The sequence below is a fragment of the Anopheles moucheti genome, chromosome 3 (genome assembly GCF_943734755.1).
Source record: "Anopheles moucheti chromosome 3, idAnoMoucSN_F20_07, whole genome shotgun sequence".
In the NCBI taxonomy this organism is placed as follows: domain Eukaryota; kingdom Metazoa; phylum Arthropoda; class Insecta; order Diptera; family Culicidae; genus Anopheles; species Anopheles moucheti.
Window position 1 is genome coordinate 51,193,678 of NC_069141.1, and position 22,008 is coordinate 51,215,685.

At 42.9% G+C, this 22,008-nt stretch overlaps 1 protein-coding gene across 1 annotated transcript; it reads right to left on the reverse strand.

The window, feature by feature from the left end:
- Positions 1-53: 53 nt before the first annotated feature.
- Positions 54-11,642, reverse strand: LOC128302800 (uncharacterized). The gene is made up of 8 exons (XM_053039653.1): positions 11,549-11,642; positions 8,283-8,701; positions 8,028-8,216; positions 3,826-7,651; positions 3,549-3,755; positions 1,448-2,603; positions 953-1,362; positions 54-874 (listed from the first exon to the last, which is right to left on the reverse strand). Exons 1-8 carry the CDS (start codon positions 11,640-11,642, stop codon positions 651-653), a joined length of 6,525 nt encoding a protein of 2,174 aa, XP_052895613.1. The 3' UTR covers positions 54-650.
- Between the last annotated feature and the right edge of the window lie 10,366 nt (positions 11,643-22,008).

Sequence of the window (22,008 nt, forward strand, 5' to 3'; positions counted from 1 at the left end):
TCTTGTATGAAGGGATAGAAAGTGCATGATCGTACTTCGTAAGAGTTTTTTATTATAAAATACTTTAAAGTAGTGTAGGTTTAATCTGCGACGGAATTACTGACTGCTATGGTTTATACATCGGGATGAATCTCGATGATGGCTTGAGTTATGTTGGATTTGTGACCATCGATGGCATCCTATCTCCTGCATTATTTTCACCTCGTTCAACTCAATTCTTATATATCATACGAACTTCCGTGGCATTCTCTCGCAAACCAGTGGTCTTAGCTCTATTCTCTTTAAGGACCTGAACTGGAATATTTGCGCCCCAAAAACTCCCAGTTAAGTTGACGTAATTAAATTTTTCCTTCCTGTCATCCACTCACTTAACTGTGATTTCTTGCTGCTTCTAATTCTCTAAGTCTCGAAAGCTCTGTAATCTTTTTTCTAGATACCTCAACTCTTTACTCGTGCTATCTCGTCGAATAAATAATTCGTCGTTTGACGCAATTTTAACGATAGGAAGGAGATAAAGTATAGAATTTTCAAGCATCGTACATATAGCTGCAGAGTCGTATTGTTTTCTATTGTTTCGCTTTTATTCTGTTCATCATTTAACGTGTACATCATGTACATTAAAACAAATTTATAAATAATAACTTCAATCGCTACAACCGTTCTTCGTACACTGCGTCATCATTGTCCTCATCACTGTGATGCTCTTCCACCTCTATCCGTTCGACGACTTCATTGAATTTAACATTTTTCGGTTCGCTGACCGTTTCCTGACTCGGTGTTCCGAAAATGGCAGCACCATACTCGTCTTCTTCATCTAACCGGTCGGTTAACGAACGTGCCAGTCGGCTGTTGTCCATGTTGGTATCTTCGGATTCTGTCAAAATGAGAGGCATAAAACGTTATATTTTCATACGCACTGTTCTCACCTCCTAGCACACCACCGCCAACGTACCTTGCACTGTAATACCGACAATGTTGATCGATATTTTCCGATCGTCGATCATCTCCGGATCAGCGATCGGGTTCTTCTTGCCTGCTGACGTAGCTGGACTTGATGGTGGCGTAGTGTCGAAGTCGTTCTCAAGCTGCACTATGTCGGAAGGGTTGCTCTCGGTTTCTTTCGATAACGGTCTCACGTACCGTAGGTATAGTACAGTGATGACGGTTAAGCTGATGAGAAGCAATCCTCCCAGCACCGAAGTCGAAGCAATTAGGCCACCGTTGCTGGAGCGACCCATTAATTCTTCTGGGCAGTTAGGTGTCGAAGGGCAGGAAGAATCCGTACTATTGCCATAGCAAACGGCATTATTGAATGAAGTTATTGCTGAAGCCTCAATGCTTGGGAATATGGTCCTTATAGCGCTGCAAATTAAATTACATGCAATCAGTTTGCCAAAAATACGTTAAAACTGTCCATCCGATATTTTGTTTTAACAGTACTACTTACGTTCGTATGTCATCCGTATTCAGCAGTTGATTGTCGTCGTTCAGAGCGTAGACAACCAACCGCATAGTGCTTGTAGAGGCTTCAATATCGCGCGCAGCTGCAGCACGGCTAACGCGAACACTTGCTGTCTCTGTTTCGGGAATATAAGCTTGACGAAGCACCTTCAGGTGGAAATCGCGCTGCACATTTACTTGCTCGATTATTTCCTGTACGGTAGCTTCGTCAGCTGAAGTTACTGTTACAAACGCTATGTGATTTTGCTGAAGCTGATGCACTGCCAGTTCAAATTGACTAATTCGGCCGTCTACGGCTCCGTCACGATCCGCAGCGAACACCGTTAGCTCAACGCGATTGGAGTCTCGTAGAGCATCTTTCGTCGGTTCAATCGTTCCAGTTTTGGGGTTAATCATAAAGTGCACATTCTCAGACAAGCTGTATCTTATTTCCGCATTTAAACCTACGTCCGCATCAGTTGCTTTGACCGTTATCAACCCAGATAGCATCAGCCTGTTCGCTAAGGATGGTTCGGGAAAACCTAGCTGTACTGCGTTTCCAGGCATGATTGTTGGCTCGACGAAGACTGGATCGTTATCGTTAATATCATCCACGACTATGGTCACAGTGGTAACATCGAATGCGTAGTTAATTGTGCCCGTTTCAATGAGCGATCGTTTCGCCAGCGATCGTCGATCGCGTTCGCGTGTTCCGTCCGTCTCGAGACAGTTCAATTTCATCACAAGTTTGAACTGTGGTATTTGCATATCTCCGAACAATTCTGCGTTTTCCCGATCGAAACTTCTTGAACTGAGCCAGTTTGTTTCCTGGTCGATGTAGAAGTAAGGCCGTTGGGTATCAGTAGGATATTCACTGATCAGCTCGTACGTGCAAGATGGGTTTAGCTGGGTAGACAAAATGGATGTATACGGTCGCTCTTCTTCCAGATGCTGCACTATCAGTACTCGATCGACTGTGGGTTGCTTATCACCTTCGGTACACTCGAACCGATTCAGTACATCTAGCCACACGCTTGCCGTGGCCTTCTTTCCCGCCGCTGTGTTTGTCGCGTGCACTAGGAACTGATACACGTTTGGTATGATTGGATTAGCAATCACTAGCAGTCCTTCGGGTGTTATAGAGAGTCGCGATTGTAAGTAACCTGAAAGGAGAAATGATAGTATTGTGAATATAAGTTAGCTACCAGCAAGAGTCAAGAAGATGGAGGTGCGCCAAGGAGACGGCTCTCATTCCAGAGGATTGCACAGGTGACGGAAAACCTCGGGTTGGAGATTAATGAGGCAGAAACCAAGTTGATGGTGGCACCAAATCAACAAATTCTAACTTACGCATAGCCGAGCGCACTTTCGAAGTCACCCAAAATATCACCTATCTTGGGTCAAAAGTCAGCACCGACAAGAGCATGCATATTGAGATACGCGCTAGGTTGCTGGCTGCAAATCGGTCTTTCTAAGGAAATTTCTCCACTCAAAACACGAACTGATGAAATCCACTTAGAACCTGACCAGTGGATTAGCCAATCGCCATGCTCCGGTGGGCTGGTCACGTCATGAGAATGACACCGAACGACCCAGCCCGTAAAGTCGTCAACATAGACAGAGGAGGCGTGGTAGGCTCAAATTGGCATGGAGAATGGCGTTGAAACGTCCGTCTGTAAGGTCTGGATAATGGATTGGCAGACGAAAGTCCTGGGCCGTGAGCGGTGCAGAGGACTCCAGCAACAGGCAAAGACCGCGAGGCGGTTATAGCGCCGGATACGTAAGTAAGTAAATAAGTATCAGCCATTCCTTTGCAATTTCAGCTTCGATAATAATTTATGTTACAATTTATGGTTAAAATTCTACTATTCCTTTTAAGATTCACACTTCACACTTCAGTATTTGGTAAAGCATTCAAAACATTGTTTTACGTATCTACAATCTCTGCCATGTTTGCGTCCAAACGTCGTCTGATATATTGCAAACCCGATAAAGGCGATAGAAGATGAATGTTTTTTTCAAATATAACATTTTTTAACATAATTACTCTTAGTTGAAGGTGTAATAAATACAATAGTGCACGTAAATGCAGTTGAAATAATACTCACCATCTTCTACATCTAAGCTATGCTGAATAACGGCCGTTGGGTCCTTCGCTGTAGCGGTCACTGAACCAATTGGACCGGTGGTATCGCTCCGCAACTGGAATCGGAAATTGCCATATGCAAATACGGGCACATCCTCCTGGACTCCACCGGTTGTGCAGTTATAGCACCTGGAACAATCAACCACCGGTGGTAAAGGAATGCAAGGGGCTGCAATCAAGTAAAAGCATTAATGATTAGAAAACGAGCTTAGTTGAAGGAGACGAAATATAACTCTTACTTCCTTCAGGAACCATGAGCGTTACTGAGCACGTACTCCAGATGTCTTCAGAAACTTTGGCCAACAGGACAAGCCGTACCATTTCCAGACCCTGAAAGTCACTGGACGAAATTAAGCGAGAAAGCTTCAGCTGGATACTTCGACCGTTCTGTTCCAGTGACAGAAAATCAACATTGGATTCCATCACCGACACCACGATTCCGCTTGAATAGCTGGCTTGCGTTATCTCTATCGTGTCAGCCATCGATAAGCGTAGATCCTCGCCGAAAGAGCCGGTGTAGATGTTCTTAGAAAACTGGGGCACTGGAAGCTGACGGGTAATCCTCAGGATGGAGTCGACTTCACTACCGGTGGGGTTTTTAAGCGTAACTCTGAATTTGAATGTCGTCCTGGACTGCTGCTCGTCGGGAATAGATTCCTTTAGACTGAATTTAAACAAATCGTCCACTAACGATCCGTCAAACAGCTGATAGTCATCGCCGACTAGATTCCACTGGTAGCCCGGTTCAGTGCTGCCGGGCATTACCCTCAATTCTGATCCTTCCAAAAACTGCACCTCACGTTCACCGGCCGCTATGTACCCGTGAGCCGAAGATTGGGCAAATTGAGGTTGCCGCAATTGTTCAATCTCTACTGTAACAAATGATGTTGACGTTTCGCTGCCAGGATTAGTAGCCTGTACGTACACACTTAGATAGTGCTTCGATACTAACTCGTCCCAGTTGAGCGATTCGTCTCGAATCTTCAGATCTACCGTGGACCCATCCCTGGAGATGCTGAACAGTCCAGCATCAGTTCCACCCATACCTATCTCCGTGTTTTCCGAGAATGTGCCACTGCTCAGTAGGATTGCGTCTTGCAGAATTACCGCGTTAGTACCCTGCACGATACTGCCGTTGTACAGCAGCTTCGAAAAGGTGGGAATAATGATATCGTCCAGCTTGATGGTGATCACTATGGTAGCTGCATCATCCGCGCTGTACGCATTGTTGATGGTTAGGATGAAGCTCAACATATCGCGACCCTCAATGACGCTCGGTGCGATACCGTCCCTGAGCGACACTTTAAACTTGTTGTCATCCACCAGCACCACATCGAACAGAGTGGCATCACCCTCGGCAGCAGTGTACTGAAACGTGGACATGATCGTCCCCGGTAGTACGGTGATCGTATCTGCCGCAGAAAACATAACCTCCTTCGTACCTTCTTGCAGCGCACCACGGTAGATGGATTTGGTGAAGGAGGGTGTGATAGCGGGAAGGTTCTCAACATCGATCACGATCGTACATTGCGTCGTTTCGGAACCGGGGTTGACAGCTCCCAGTTGCAGCTGATAGTAGACGTTTGATCTTACCTGGTCCCACTTTACGGCGGACTTCAGGAGAACATCAACTGTGCTGCGATCCTCGGATATCTTCACATCAAAGAAATTGTTAGCATCAATGATAGTGAAGATCGTTGTTTCCTTAACGCTCCCGCTTTCCCAAGCAACTGGAACGCCTCCAAAGTTGACGGTGGTTGTTCCTTCGGTAATTTTACCATGAAACGAACTGCTCGTAAAGGTGGGCCTTACTGCGCGTACTATTTTTACCGAACAGGTAACGATTGCTGGTTGGCTAGCGCCTGAATTAGTCGCAACGACTATGAATCCAATTTCGGATCGAGCTTTTAACTGATCCTTGGACACTTCATCGCGCAAGAAGAAACTCAAACTTTGATCGGCCGCTAGGACGTACCGTACAAGAGCGCTGTCCTGTCCTTCTATTTTATACTCCGTATTGCTTACGATGGTTTGCGGTGAAAGAGCTATTTTTTGGCTAAATGTTATAAGCTTTGAGTCCTCGTTAACCTCTCCGGCATAAAAGAGGTCGGGAAATTCGGGGGCAATCACACGATCAATATCCACGAGTATGGTGGCGAATCCCGACACCTGCTCAGGGTTAGTACACTCTACGACAAACTCGAAACGACTGACACCATTTACGGACGCCGCATCTAGCTCCTTTGCCAGCTGTACCGTAACAATCCCCTGCTGCAGCTTCACCTCGAACAGCTCACTGTTGCTGTTGCGAATGGTAACCGTGGCGTCATCCAGATAACTGCCACGCTCTAAATTAATCTGTTCAAACGGAACAAGCTGCAGGCCTGCATCGATGCGGGACTTGTAGAGTGGTTTCTCGAAGCGGGGAATTTTCATCAAAGAATGCTTCACATACACTATCACCGGTACAACCACACTGGCTGACAGTTGTGGGTTGGTCGCTTTCAAACTAAACTGAAAGTGATCACGACTTTCAAACTGAGCGTCGCTCAACGGTGTCTTCAGCAGAATGCGTACACCGTTCGTAACCGGCTCCAAAGGTTCAAGCGAGAAGAAGCTTGCATCTTCATCTTCCAGCGCGTACAGGACGCTTGCATCAGTGGATTCCGCTGTAAGTTTAGCTACCATCTCTTGTACTAGCTGTTTCGACTCATCAATCACACCATCGTAAATCAGTCGTTCGAAAGCTGGGACCGGAGTTCGAATAATGTCAACCGCAACGAAACAGTAAACTGTTTCCGCATTCGGATTACTCGCTTCCACTGTAAACGAAAGCCTATCGATGCCTTGCAACATTTCCCTCGTGACGTTCCCATGGAGGTAGAGTTGGAACACATTTCGTGGGAAATATTCCTGAATGCCGAAGAAGTACCGATCATCGGCAACGCTTAGTTTGGTGTCGGTAGAGATGGATTCCAGCACAAGCTCCACGTTTGGAAGGCTTACGGTGAGCGTTTTCTCAATCAGCTCACCCTCCAGCAAGAGTTTGGTAAATTGCGGTAGCACGACCGATGCGCGTAGTACCCTGACGATAACAACAGCGTGCGTAACCTCTTCGTCGACCAGCTTCGCCACGATGGAAAGCATGATGTAGCTTTTGTCTGTCAATTTTTCCGGTGTAATATTGTTCGATGTTATGGTGATTGTACCACTAGTGCCAGCGTTGATCGTGAACAGCGTAGTATCTCCTGCGTAGCTATACTCCAATCCTGCCTCAAAACTGTCCGGTGATATTCGAACCGTAGGCACACTTAGTACACCAGCTTCCGTAACCGTACCTTCGTATACCAACTGTTCGAAATGTGGATCTTTTAGGTTGGCTTTGTCCACCGATAGAACTACCAACGCTTCCCCCGTACCGATGTCTTCCTTGGTCGCCTGCACAGTTACCAGGAAGAAATTCTTCTCCTTCAACACCGAGTCGGATAGCGAGCTTGAAGGTGCGACGGTAACTAGGTTGTTAGACAACGCCACGGTGAAGTACTGAGCATCCGCTCCTGTCAGTTGTACCCGTACACTACTGTCACTGGTGGCTGGAATTAGATTGATGCTATCGAGTTGAATCGCTTTGTTAAGATCGATCGTACCGCTGTACAGCGATGCTTCAAAAGTGGGCACAATCTGCGGGTCAGCTGTAAGTTCCACTACTAATGCCGTCCGGCCCACATTTTCCGCTCCCGAGCGACTGGCCGAGATGGTAAGAGCAAGTAGCTTCTTTTCCGCATCGATCGAGGTGCCTGACCGTAACGTTACGGTGGCACTGCTACCATCTGTGGCAGGTGTAATGGTAAAGTAATCCACATCCTCTCCGGAGGATTCGAAGCGCACGGTAGAATCGTACGTCCCCGGCAGCAGGTTGATACGGACGGGACTGAAGGTGTCGCCGATTTTGAAGGCCGTTTTGTAGAGATTTGCTTCGAACTCCGGTGGTGGTATAAATACAATCACTGGGTCACCCTGTATGTTTAGGGTTGCCTGTGATGTTTTTGGTGGGTTTCCGGCATCCTAAAACCGCACAAATTGAAGTTGTTAGCTTATGTGCAGAGAGTGTTGCGTCTTGTGATACTGAGCACTTTCGAATACTTAGCTCATCTAAAAGAGCAAGTCAGAGAGTTGATGGAAATATAAAAGAATCTCGTTATCATTTCATACACCAACCGATCATACAACAGCGGAGATAACACTATTCCCAGCTGTTATCTTCCAACCTTACGACGATTACGATCACTTCCTCTCGCTAAGATCGATAAGATCTATAAGATCGCTTGGTGTTCAAAGTGATAACACTGACAGTTGCCAGTTAATTTTCGTCTATGCAAAGAGATTTGAACGAAAGCGGAAAGCGATGAGGTTGCTTTGGATTACTATCGATCATACTTACCACCGCACTAATCTGCAAAGTGATCGGAGGTTCTATCTTCGTCAGCGTTTGTTTCGTTACCAGATTCGCTATAAACTCCGTGCGCGACGAACCGTCCGCTGTTTTTACGGTGAAGTAATTGTTTTCCTCAATGGAGAATGTTACCGTATTCCTTGTTATATCATAATCATTCGCCACAATCCCATTGCCCTGAAAAAGATTGCAACGCTGTTGATGACTTCACCCTGCTCGTATTTAATGCTAGATGGACCTTACATCGGCAATAAACTGCTGTATGTTGAACTCCCTTGGCAGTGGCAGCGGTATTGCAATGTCGTACGTCTGTTGGTCAAATAGCGGAGCGTGATTGTTCTCCTCCTTGATCGACTGCCGGAACGTCATCGTACGTTCGGAGCCCGACGCACAGTTGAAGATGACATTGGCTAGGAAAAACAGTGTATCCTCCTGCTTTTCGTAGTTCGTAAACTGTTGATTCGTCCTGATGATGAGCTTGCCGTTCTCGAGCACAGCATCAATGTACACCGGCAAATCAGGCGACAGCGCATTCACTATCGACACCGAGTTGACGTTGGACACGTCGTGCTGTGCCAGCGTGTACCCCGCTCCGACGGTGGCCGAAATTTCCGGCCCAATAGGGAACGGCCCGCCGAAGCTGAGTGTGGGTGATGAGCATTCTGTATTTGATGGGAAAATGTGTGAGTTTTGTATTGTGCAGTACACCGAAGGTTACGCGGGAAAAAATAAGGATAGCCAATTATAATATAGCAGACATATCCTAAAGATGGGATGGGAGCTAAAGTGCCATCAGCGAGGTACCAAAGAGGAACTGCTGAAAGATTACTCTCTGCACAACATCGTACTATGCAGCAGACGCTCATCAGAACATAATGTATGAGAAGAAATATCTTAAATGGCCCAGTGACGACAGTCCTCCACAGCACATGATAATAAACGACGAACAGATGAGTTGCGATACTTAAAATTGTCGTATACTTCATTTACGACGACGAGGATTGGTATTGAACAGACGAACAGTCACTTCAACTAGGTGCCCGAAAAAACCCCTGAGGACCTTGATGAGTATTCCTTGCAGAAGTTCATCTACAGATATCTTCACACGAATGATGAAGTAGGACAGCTTATTGTAATGAATAACCAAAGACAGTTTTAGATGCTTTCTTTTGCGAAGAGTCATTCATACGAATGTTTAAGGAGGAATCATTTAAATCATGAATCCATACTTAAAAGATTCATGAATCCTTATAAATGCATAAATCTCGTCGGATACATACATTTTTAGGCGTTTTTTTATGATTTCCACGTCAAAAATAAGAAGTTTTGTACAGATAAAATTATTATTCGCACTGCTAGCAATTATCCGAAACCTGTAGCTTTGTGCAATAGATTAGAATTCGTATTTTTATTAAATTAATATACGGAGATTGTTATTTTTTAAATAATACATAAGATTGTATTCATAGAGCATACGTATAGCCAAAGGTATTGAAGAAACGATGATTGTTTTAGAAAAATATGTTTAAAAAGTGTACTTTTAAACAATGATCGTGAAATTTCATTAAACTAAAAAACTGGAAACAATATAGCTTTAAAATTGGTTATGTTAATGTGGGTTTCAACAGATTTCCAAGTATCCAAACAGATTCAAATTTTTATAATTTCTAAAAAAGCACTTGGCACCTTAACATTACTCTAAGGGTGTTACAATTCTGAAGTTACGTTCACTATAGTAAAATTCAGCACGATGGGGTTTAAGCAATCAAACTTTAAGAACGCTAACAGTGCTAATAATAACTTCATGTGTATAAAACTTCTTATTTTAGACGCGACACCAAACTATGTTTCTGAACAGATTCATGAAACGATGGGGATTCATTAATCTTTGTGGATTCATGAATCTCTAAGGACTCATGATTCTTCGGAATAGAGATTTAGATTCATTCATTCAGCGTAAAGATTCGTTCAGATTCATGACACTACATGGGGTGCCAACACTACATGGGGTGCATAGCAATACAAGAATTTAACTGATAAACTCATAATTTAACTGACATGACTGTTAAGCAGACTAACTATATGTTTTCTATGTCGAATAGCATAGAACTCCTTCTTCTTTATCAGCACAACAACCTCAACAGGATTAGGCCTGCCGTTTGTTGCTTTCTGTGACTTTATTTACTCGTAGCTGGATAGTCGGTCTTGCGTACGGCGGATTGGTCCGGTCCGTTCCTGTGAAGACCGGCGTCGCTACCATCATGCCCAATAGTTGGATGCCCAATAGCATAGAACAGAGGTCTCCAAACTACGGGCTTCGAGAACCTCCAGTACACATCTCGTTCTCCATCTTCACCCACTTCCTCTCTACGTTATTCCATATACTCGAACGCAATTCGTGTTCCTAAGACTAAGAGATTGAGACTTACTATCGAAATCATAATAGTGCATTGTGATATCTACGTAGTGCCAATCAGAGTAGCCTCTTCAATATTTCTAATGATCGACTTGTTGATGGATCTTAGGAAAGGGTCTTACTTTTCCTGGAAAGTAGGATCACCTTTGTCTAATGGTTTAATGACGAGGGATCGATACAGCAAACCAATTATCTAGAGCGTCATATTTGGTCTGATAAGTAGGTGCGTTATACCATTTCTTGCCCCAACTGCGCTAAAATCTAAATCTAATGATAATGTAGAACACGGATGTAGATTTCAGCGTCACCTAACCCTACGATTGAGCAGTGTGAGGTAATATTACGCTGAATAACGTGATAACAGCAACGTACACAATACAGTGCCATCAAATATTAAACCTGATAACAATAATTTAATTGGTCTCAATTGTGGTGGTATCTTGCACAAAACAAAAAAAACCCCTAAACAGAAACGGTGTACGGAACTTTGAAACTCCCACTCAAATGAATCAAGATAAAATGGGATTCCATTGTAAGAGTTGTGCACCCAAGTTTCGGACCATAATGTTGCTACAGTTCCTTGAAGCCCATGGTGGCACCTTTGTCGCTGCATCGATGAGTCAAACTGTGCAGTTCACAGTGATATGGGGGTTTGCCCTCTATATCTGCACCATTGCTGACACTCTGCGAGACTGACACACGAGCAACCATCGAATGGATGCAATCCATCAAAAAACAGGCCCAGCGCCTGCTGTGGTTTTTCGGGCGAAGACGTTTTAATGGACGTGTTTTAACAGACAATCAACAAATGGGCGATGATTGTAGCTGTCACTTTGATAGTATCTATCATCGCTGTGCTCTTTGCTTTGTCGGGTCTATCTGCTTCCATTCTGGCCGCAAATGAAGTTGTTGCTTTGTTTCGCTTTGACATCTTACAGTAACGCCGCCGATCACTTTCCTTTTACGCTAGTACACGCTTTTAAGTAGAACATCGGTTCTACGGATTTCGTCTAAGCCTTGGTAAGCACTAAAGCAGCTGTAGCACCTTCATTGCGCACGTTTAAGATTTCGCACACACAACTCGATTGCTCACCTTGCGCACTGACGGTGGTGGACACTAGCACCAAAGCAACAATCACGATTAATGGTCGCCTTCTTAAGGCATCATCATTCACTCTACCACTCATTGCACTGCCGGCAGATGCTTAAAACTGACACGTGAGAACACATGAAGTGACACACTCGACGGCACTTATTCGTGTTTTCTTCCGCAAACTTTACTGAAACCAGCTGGAAATCGACCTGCTCCTCGCACAAGCGTGTTCCTTTCGGCGTTATTGCTCACTGACGACTGGCCGCGACCATCGCTAGTGATAGGCGTATGTGGCGGTACTTCTGGGCCACCCTGCCGTGATGTGTGTGATAGGCAATATCGCGCATCCGTCGATTGATTCTGTTATCAGATAAATTAAAATCAGATACCGCTGTACGGGGAGCGCACGGAGATGTCAACAACTACGGTAAGCGCCTACAGGAAGCACTCGCGCAGCAGTATCTTGTGACCCACTTCCACTTACTGTTTACGGAGGATGTGACGAGGCAAACGTTTATGGGTTTTTTTTTGCTCTTTTTTGTCATACGAAACATTACTCGAAACGAAAGTATCGATTCACAGGTTTTTATGTCTATTTGCTTCAATTTGCTCACCAATTTGTAGTTGTTCGTCTAATCTAAAGGTTGTCTGTTTAACACTTGATTGTTGTAAAATGAACCTTCGACAGATCTAACGGTGGTCGAAGTAGGCAGCCGCCTAGGGGCTTACCGCGTATGGAAAGCATGCTAGAGTAGGGTCCAAACTTTACCGCATAGGGTCCCTGAAGGATTCACTTCAACCACCCGGTCCACAGTAATACATTTGTTTCTCGAGTACATCCGAGGTAAGGTGCCCATTCACTGTTTGGGGAAGGAAATCTTCAAACCAATGAGAATTGCACCATAGATTAAGTTATCAATAGCCATAATAGCAATACGGTCTAGCCATTTTTCTTGAATCAAATAGGAGAACATTGTTAGTCTGCCTGAATCTTCTTTCTTTAAACAAATTATGAAAGCTGATATAAAACAGCAGGGTAAATTTGAACACCTTCTTAAGGCGAAATAATCTATGGAGACCAGAGCGCTCTGGATAGCTACCCTATCATGCAAAGGCAGTGAAATTTATTTTGTTCGCATAAGGTTTTGTCAAGTAAAGGTTTACTCGACCTACGAATAAATCACCAATACCCAGCGAGCAATTGGACCACACCTATTCATTTTTTACTCGGATCTCTCGTTCTGGCCTACATAGTGGAGGAACAATCCCCTTGGAAGGCTCAGGTCGGAACCGGCTATCACCACTAACACCAGTTACCACTGTATCCGTGCCCTTCTAAATGGAGCTACAATCATACACGCGTCAACTTCGAGAAGCTGCACGTGGTGGAATTTACAACTACAGCATCCAAGGAGCACTTTGCTATCGAATTGGTTCGCTCGCTGTGCTTCCGGGTGATTCGCCATGGAACACTCAGTTATACTTCTTCGATCTTAACTTAACTTAACGAAACACTCAAGCACCAGTAGTTGGTGGTGAACTTAATCGATATTGTCTGTCCTACATCCTGGGTATTTATCACACGCAATCCACTAACACGAATGTTCAGTCGTACGTATGAACGGAACAACGCACCGACTGCAGGTCAGGTGTGTCATGTGTGTTTGTGACGATATCACCGGTAGCACGAAATATACACGGAAGATTGTGCTGCAACATCGTGCTACAGGATCCTTAAGGCCAGTGCCTGAGACCAACCAGTTGATGCGTCCACTACAGTACCCGATCCTGTTTCCACGGGGTGAAGACGGTATAACATGAAACGAAAAACTTTAATTCCATGCTGTTTGTAAGATTTGGAGATGAGACACGGAGGAAGCAAAAAGAAAACTTGTATCCAGCGGCGGATCAAACGGTAGGCGGAGTAGGCGGTCGCCTAGGGCCTCGCCGTGTTGGGGGCCACAAAAAATTTGTGCCGATTGTGCGATTTTGGAAAATTTTACAGCAGAGTTAATTTATAGCAAAAAAAAATAATTTAAAAGGTAAAACATTGATCAAAAATATCTTCTTTGGTTATATAAAACATTTGTTTCTATGTGATAAATTAAATGCAGAGAAGAATATCGACTTAAAAGTATAAACGAAATTGCACCAAGCCCAAGAATACTAATTTTCCCGTTAGTCGAGAAAAATTTCTTCGAAAACTCCCAGTTTCCGAATATACCAGGAGAGCATCCACGGAAGAGGTAGCACCTAGTACCGCAATTTTGCTCAAAAACCGCCGAAAGGTATGCAATGTTTACACACCAACTTTGCATACAAACCAGCTGTTTTCAGATTTTCGATACCAGGAGAGCATGTTTTTCAAGAGGTAACACCTGGTACCAGCCGAGTACCAGGATGTTGCACAACACATGTTGCACAACACATGTTGCGCAACATATGTTGCACAGCATCTGGCTTGCAACATATGTCGCGCAACATATGTTGCGCAACATCTGGCATGCAACATCTTACCATCTTATCTTATGAATTTTGGTCGAAAACCGCCGAAAGGTATGCAATGTTTAAACACTAACTTTCCCGTTGGTGGAGAAAAATTTCTTCGAAAACTACCAGTTTCCGAATGTATAGTACCAGGAGAGCATGCACGGAAGAGGTAGCTCCTGGTACTAGCGCCGTAAGGTATGCAATGTTTATACACTAACTTTGCAACCAACTTCCAATGCAATACGCCGTAAGGTATGCAATGTTTATACACTAACTTTGCAACCAACTTGCAATGCAAGATTGGTGCATGCAAGAAACTTGCATGTACCAGCCGAGCAAGATGGCGCCCAACTTCGTACTTGCATGCAACAAACTTGCATGCAAACTTGCATGCAAGTTCTTGCATGCAATTTCTTGCATGCTAACTTGCATGCAATATTGCATGCAAGTTCTTGAATGCAATTTCTTGCATGCAATATTGCATGCAAGTTTTTGTATGCAATATTGCATGCAAGTTTGCATGCAAGAAATTGCATGCAAGAACTTGCATGCAAGAACTTGCATGCAAGAACTTGCATGCAAGTTTGCATGCAAGTTTGTTGCATGCAATATTGCATGCAAGAAATTGCATTCAAGAACTTGCATGCAAGAACTTGCATGCAAACTTGCATACAAGAACTTGCATGCAAACTTGCATACAAGAACTTGCATGCAAGTTTGTTGCATGCAAGTACGAAGTTGGGCGCCATCTTGCTCGGCTGGTACATGCAAGTTTCTTGCATGCACCAATCTTGCATTGCAAGTTGGTTGCAAAGTTAGTGTATAAACATTGCATACCTTACGGCGTATTGCATTGGAAGTTGGTTGCAAAGTTAGTGTATAAACATTGCATACCTTACGGCGCAGTACCAGGAGCTACCTCTTCCGTGCATGCTCTCCTGGTACTATACATTCGAAAACTGGTAGTTTTCGAAGAAATTTTTCTCCACCAACGGGAAAGTTAGTGTTTAAACATTGCATACCTTTCGGCGGTTTTCGACCAAAATTGCTGTAGTAGGTGCTACCTCTTCCGTGCATGCTCTCCTGGTACTATACATTCGGAAATCCTGGTGCAATTTTGTTTATACTTTAAAATCACAAGGGACAACATTTTGTCAGCTCTCGTGGCCCTGCACCTATAAAGTTTAAGTGATAGTGATATACGATGTTCAACAAAGTGATTAAGAATAAGAAATCTATTTGTTCTATAAATATCATTGGTGTTTTTTTCTATAACTTTCACATATTTTTAAGAAAAACTAGAAAAGTAGCTAAGATAGATAAAAATGATATTTTACAAAAATGTAAAGAATAAAATAGTACATATTTTTATGGTGTAAAGTTTAAAAAAATATGCTTTAATTATTATGCAATATTTTCCATTTCAAAATTAAATTCTAATTCATACTAAATGCTATCCAATCTAATTTTCGTTTCCAAGTGTTCCTTTGCAACGAAATATCTAGATTGCAATAAGTGATAAGCGGTGATATAAGTGATTCTGCCATAGATCCTAGTAGCTGGTAAAAGGTCATGAATTTCACATTCACATGGCATAATCACTATCGTACAGTGAAGCAGCAGAATAAGTCACGAAGTACGTTGTCGGCAAAACTCCGGAAGGTCACGCGAAGGAATGGCCTTAAAGTCCCTAGCTTTACCGCAAATAAATAAGAATTGGATTTCTGCCCGAAAATGGTGTTATTGTATCCAAATGATAGTTCAACTTTCCCGCTAGTGTTCTCGGTACGTAGGAACCTATCAGCAAAAGTGTATCATTGGAAACTTTAACAGTTCGAAAGAGGGCAAAAGACCCGGATGAGATTTCAAACAAATCCTAGGAGAAAAAAAGGAGAAATCCAAGAAAATTCATACGAAAGTCGAGACATTCTCCGTTACGGTTCTGAGTTAAATCTAACTTTATTAAACAAATTTGTGTTGCTTATATACTAATAATATTTCGATGTATTGGTAAGAATCCCGACACTACGACGTGTTTACATGTGTTGGTGAATGTTCTGTGCGTGGGATAAGTTGGTTATTTGTGCGTTGGTCCTTTCCTAACAAGCACTTGAATCGTCGGTTATTCCGTTTCCTTCAGTGTCGGCTTGTGGTCCCTATGAGCCCTATACTCAATGCATCTTTTTACACATGTGCATCTTAGATCCCAATACCTCGTTAAATTTGGGTTTTATTGCGCAGGACAACGTTACTCGCTTATGACTTTCAAATAGTGCCGCTTGCAAATGCCTTTCATTTGAAGTTTAATTTTTGTCTCGATCGCACTGTGCTTCTGTTTATTTTCAAAGTTTTATGATCTACGCTTATCTCCGGGTTCGTGCCTCGGGCCTTTCTCAAATATTTTCTTTATTTCAGCCAGCGAAGTCGATTCCGGATGGTAAGTTACAATTTTTCACAAACCTAGCCGTTGTGTACGCAACAAAGTAGTTGAATTGCTTGGCAAAGCAGACATCCTGACGGTTGCCAAGGCCGGAAGGAAACGAAGACTTAGGCACGTGATAAAGATGGCCAACTCATGCCCTACCAGGAAGCATCTCTTTCATGATACGTGATCTGAGTGACATGATTCTGCATTCTTATTGTGTCTCTACGGGTGTTTCGACAAGCAGCAGCATTCTTTCAAATACTTAAAAACACTAATAGTAGACAAACATAGTAAAACACACAAACAGGACTTATTTTAGCACGCTTTATTTGTCAAATCGAATGCCTCAGATTTGGCTATTTAAGAGGAGATAAAAAATCACTTCCTCGTTAGCTTTTTAGAGTGCCATTGCTCCCGGTCGTTGATCCTCTTAGTTCGGACGTGCTCGGTTCGATCGATTGCACCACTCGATGTGGCGCCCTCTACAGCCAAACGATCGAAGCCAGCAATCGCATTCAAGTCGGCCATGGAATAATTTTCAACAACGAGGGTTTTCTTTTTATTTCGGAGACTTCGATCATTCTGGTAAAGCTGTTTTGCTGAATCATATTTCGGATATAAGTGAAAAACACACAGAAAAAAAACATTAACTTTCCAATCAACCAAATATTTAATTTCTCTGAATCACACTCTCAAATCTTCTCAATTCATTCACGTGTTTTCCTCATCCTCGTTCAATGTCCTGCGTGTGCAGGCATGCATCTTTAAAACGCATTCGTGCTTGAGCCTTGTTGATTTAACATTGCCTGTATTTTGTGTTTAATATCCTGCAGCAAGCACGGTTCGGAGTTGTCCACGTTTGTGGCTATAAAATAACATTTACTGCCGCGTTCGGTGCTTCATTGAAACGTGAAATCGAAAATATAAAATACCGCTCACTAGGCGAACACAGCTTCGTGTATGTACATTGTCGATCCGTACCGTACCGCTTTGTGTTTTACGCACCGTCCGACGGCATTGTGTGACCCTCCGGTGTCGGCCTAGTGTGCTGGCAACAACAACAACAGCAACAACCAAAATCGAACTTAAGTAATACGTGCCTGGTCGGGTGGAGCAATTCCCCGCAGCTCCGGGAGAGGAGAATCTTGCATGCTCTACTGCCGCCTACAAACCACTTCCAACATCGTTTTGCATCGTAAACTAGCTACTACTACTATTTCGCTTCCTTCGCATCGGTTGTGAAATGTCATAGTCATATCAGTGTATTTGCAGGGTCTATAGTGTGCTTTGCGGCGCTGCCTTATTTCACCTCCCTAGGGGAGCCGGAGCTTTGGTTCAACGTGTTAAATAATTCTTCTGTGTTGCGATTCACCCTCCTTCCTTCCGTGCTATGATTTAAGCTACAAACTTTTAACTACAATAGCCGTGTTTTGACACGGTTGACCGCTGTTTAGTTCGCGTTCAACCCATGCAACTACCACCACCGGTCTGACTACTCCATCCGCTGGGATCGACGAATCTGTCCTCCATTTGCTTAGTACAAAACAAAACAATCAATTGGTGTTTGCTTGGTTCAACTTTGCGATTAATATTTACCTTGTTTTTTTGTTTTGTTTAGTTTTGCTATCTGTGTTTGCATCTATGTTCAACATTCTTAGGTTCGTGTTTAGGCTGGCATAGGCGTTTGATTTGTCGTTCATTTGTTGCTACAGCGACGTCGAGGATTTTGCCTCGCGTTGAATTAACGTTTGAATGTGCTTAGCGCAATGGTTTATTTTTTGTTATTTTTGCTTTTGTTCTCCCCGTTTTTTTGGGATACAATTTTTCTTTTTGCTTCCTCCGTGTCTCATCTCCAAATCTTACCAACAGCATGGAATTAAAGTTTTTCGTTTCATGTTACATGTTGCTTCACCTAGCAGCATCACCACTACATCTGTTTCGCTACATTACAAGAAGCCCTGAAGAAGAAAGGTTGTGTTTTTTTGTTTTTTGTGACGCGAAGGATGATTGTTGTGGTGGAATGATGATCTTTCTTTTCCTTTTGTAACGATTTGATTTTCGTTTAGTTTGATTGCTGTTCTTTTAAAACACTCGTTAAAGTTGTTAACCACGAAGAAAAATTGGCACATTCAACGGGTTCGGAACGGGAATGATACACCTAGCGCGTGAGTGATACACACTTTTGAAAACGGTAGGAACACAAAAAGGTTTGTGTGCCAGAATTCGATAAACAGTGCCACCAATAAAGGGGATTCTGTACAAGCCATGGAAACACTTTTTCTGTTTTCTTACTTTGTTGTTCTTAGCTGGAGTGAAATAAACTTCCGTTAACAAACTTCAACTCATACAACAATGCACTTAAGCGGTTAATTTGGTTAAGGCATTTCCAGCAGATGCCCAGATGCGTCTGCTAAAGCTTAGGAGTTGCTTTGTTGTTTTTGTGATAATCGTTCCCTTTTTCCATCACACGAACTCACTACGAAAGTACACAAGAAATGCTTTGAAAGCAATCGGAACGTTCTAAACAAATAATTTAGTTGTTTACCTTCGTGTGTAAATATAGCACTTAATCTCTTGTATTTCTTGAGTAAAAAACCATGCCTAAATAGAGATTAAAACTAAACACACACTACTGACAGGAGGAAAGAGTATAGCATATTGTAACAATAACGTAATGTTACGTAAACCGTAATAGCCTACCAGTGGGTTCTGTTGGATAGCATTAGTTTGCCCTCTAGGGTGCAACTGGCCATTGGAGCTCCTGGAGCTTCTTACGTTGCAATCAGTTTGCTGTGATTATATGTCCCTACAACTTTAACCGCGATATTTAACAGCATTTTCTTAGCATCGTCCATGTGGGTTACGCCTGGATGCTAAACTAATAGCCTAGTATTACTCATAAATCTGTATGTGTGTTTCATTATACATTAGTGTATGTATGTATATATGTATCAACTTTTCTATTGCTACTACGCGTTTGCTCTATTCTCTCTCTATACTAATATACTCTTTGCTATAATACTTTTGTTCTGCCGATACGCACGTGGGGGCGCTCTGGGATGAAGCGTACCATTTCGCCATCGTACCGCGCTTCATTTCCAAAGCTCGATCCCCCACATTTGCGGGTGGTGAATTTTAACAGTATCCATCCATTACGTGATCCACGTACCACCACTCCTGTCTGGGGGCCTGCTGCACGCCTACGATTCATTACCTTCTTCTGGCGCTACACCCAAAATCGACCGAAAGTGGATTGAAAATCAGACAACGTAGCCGCGATAACTGCTACGCTTTCCTGTTGCCGAAAGACACACCGGGCATGGCAACGGAAACGATTCTCTATAACACGTGGTCGTTTTCTCGAAAGCTCATGTTAAACGTAAGCCTAATATTAACACTTTCGTGCGTTAAGATTGCTATGCTTCTGTTGTGTTTGTTTGTTTTTCCTCTTTTTTTTGTTTGGTGAGTAACAGCGGGTTTGCACCCCCCCTCCCCCCGCACCTAGTACAATGTAATTACATTTGGCTTTCCAGGCCACTGCAAGCCTACGCATCTAATCGAAAGTCAGTAAGTAAAGGAAGAGAACCTTCGAGGATAATAAATTCGTTTAACATTCGGGCGTTTCCCTTTTTTTCTACTGCGGCTCAACGGCCAATAACAACGATACAACTGCTCATAACAAGGATTGGCGGGAAAAATAAGGGTCAATCTACGCGCGAGTGGGGTGGGAAGGGAGGGGAGTAGGGGGGGGGGTTAACGGGTACAATTGCTTCTCAATATACGGGGGGTTGCTTGTTTGCATCCCGTTACGCATCATCATCTCCTTACGAACTGTGATTAATTTCGCTTCGATTAGCGCGATGGGCGAAAGCTTCAGTTTCTATTTAGCATTGTACATCTGAGAGTTTGTGTACGACTCTTACTAAACCTTTGCTGCCATTTTGCTATGGATGGTAAAACACGTGCACCGTTCAATGGTCGAACAATTAAAAGGAACACTAAACAGCGCATCAAAATACTCCTTTTGCTTCAATGCAGGTTTGTGTTCCCGATAGTAGCAAACATCTCGTAGCCGTCGGTTTATGTAGAGTTTTGCAGTTGTTTCTTATAAATCGATAGGTTAGAAAGCTAAACGTTAATTACCCATTCTACCAACGTTAATAACCAATGATTCTTATAGAAATCAAGAAAACAAAATACAAAAATCTGTTTAACAGAGAAATCATGGCGCATTCACTAACTAAATCGAATGTATTGGATGATATCTTGTCGGGACAAGACGACAGCACTTCACTGTTACATGTCACTAATTCTCCTCAATCTAGAGATTGGAATAACAAGACCTTTTATGGATAAAGATTCAAGTATTGGATTCATTACAAACGATCTGATAGAGCTATTGCATCCAAAGCTGCAGAATCATTTGTACACTGGTAAAGTGGAGGATTGACAAAACCAGACAATCTGATGAATATTGTGTCATCTGTCCTCAGTTATGCGAAGACCACAGAACATTGGATGACTGATGATCTGCATAATGACATAAATGTTGAAGAAACAACCCGTACTGAGGCTGCAAGAATGGCAGTGGATCAACTCCAAATATACAACTTGGTATTGACTACTCAAGATTATTTCACCTGGACACCATTTTGGGCTACTTGAGGGAGCAAAAAGATGAAGCTGAGAAGTGGAGAATTGACTATACAATAGTCAATAGTCAATAGTACATTTGGCCTTAACATCTAGGAGCCAGGCTAGGAGAATCCAGAACTTCCTCAATAATACAAAAGAACAATCAGGTATCCCTGATTTCATTCTCTAATAACAGTTCATCCTCCACCATCATATCAAAGCTTGACATTCTTTCAAACAACTTTCAACAAGAACAGTTCTCTGTACAAGAAGATAATCTGGGATTCATGTCTTTGTGTGTGGGGAGGACTCATATTACAAAGGAATTTTCAAAGCTTCATGCATATTGTCACTGAGCTACACAGGAATATCAACCTTGAACTGGTTTCATCGAGCTTGTAAAAAGAATCAATTGGATGTCAAATCTATGACTCCATTTACATTTACACAAAAAACTGAGAAATTCTATGCTGGTGTACAGAGTTTCGATTAGAAACAATCCGAACCTTAATTAAGAGGGACAACATGGCTCTTTTATCGATTTTAGATGATGAATATTTGTCACAATGGTCTGTAATCAATTATCCGTATGAGACAACCTTGTTCGTAAGTATGATTGATGATCAGCATAAGTCAGATGACCCTATGTGAAGTGCAACTCATCTGAATTCGATAACAGAAACCATACGAGATTAAGCCAGAGAATATGCCGCAGCATTCAAGGAGACCAAAAGAAAGTGGTCACATTATTTACGTGATGAGAAGAATTAGGAAGGTTATCAAGAACTTTCTGGATGACTCCGAGACCAAGTAAGAAACATTAGAAGAATCTAACCATTGCCATCTTTAATTGCACGTATTACATGCTAACCAACACCCATGTAGATTAAGAAAAAAACAAGAACATGCA

Bases quoted from the DNA above. Each gene is read 5' to 3' on its own strand.
- LOC128302800 (XM_053039653.1), bottom strand. From the start codon at position 11,642: ATGAGTGGTAGAGTGAATGATGATGCCTTAAGAAGGCGACCATTAATC. The intron at 8,217-8,282 runs GTAAGGTCCATC...AATCTTTTTCAG, and splicing joins TACAGCAGTTTATTGCCGAT to GGCAATGGGATTGTGGCGAA. The intron at 7,652-8,027 runs GTAAGTATGATC...GTGCGGTTTTAG, and splicing joins CTTTGCAGATTAGTGCGGTG to GATGCCGGAAACCCACCAAA.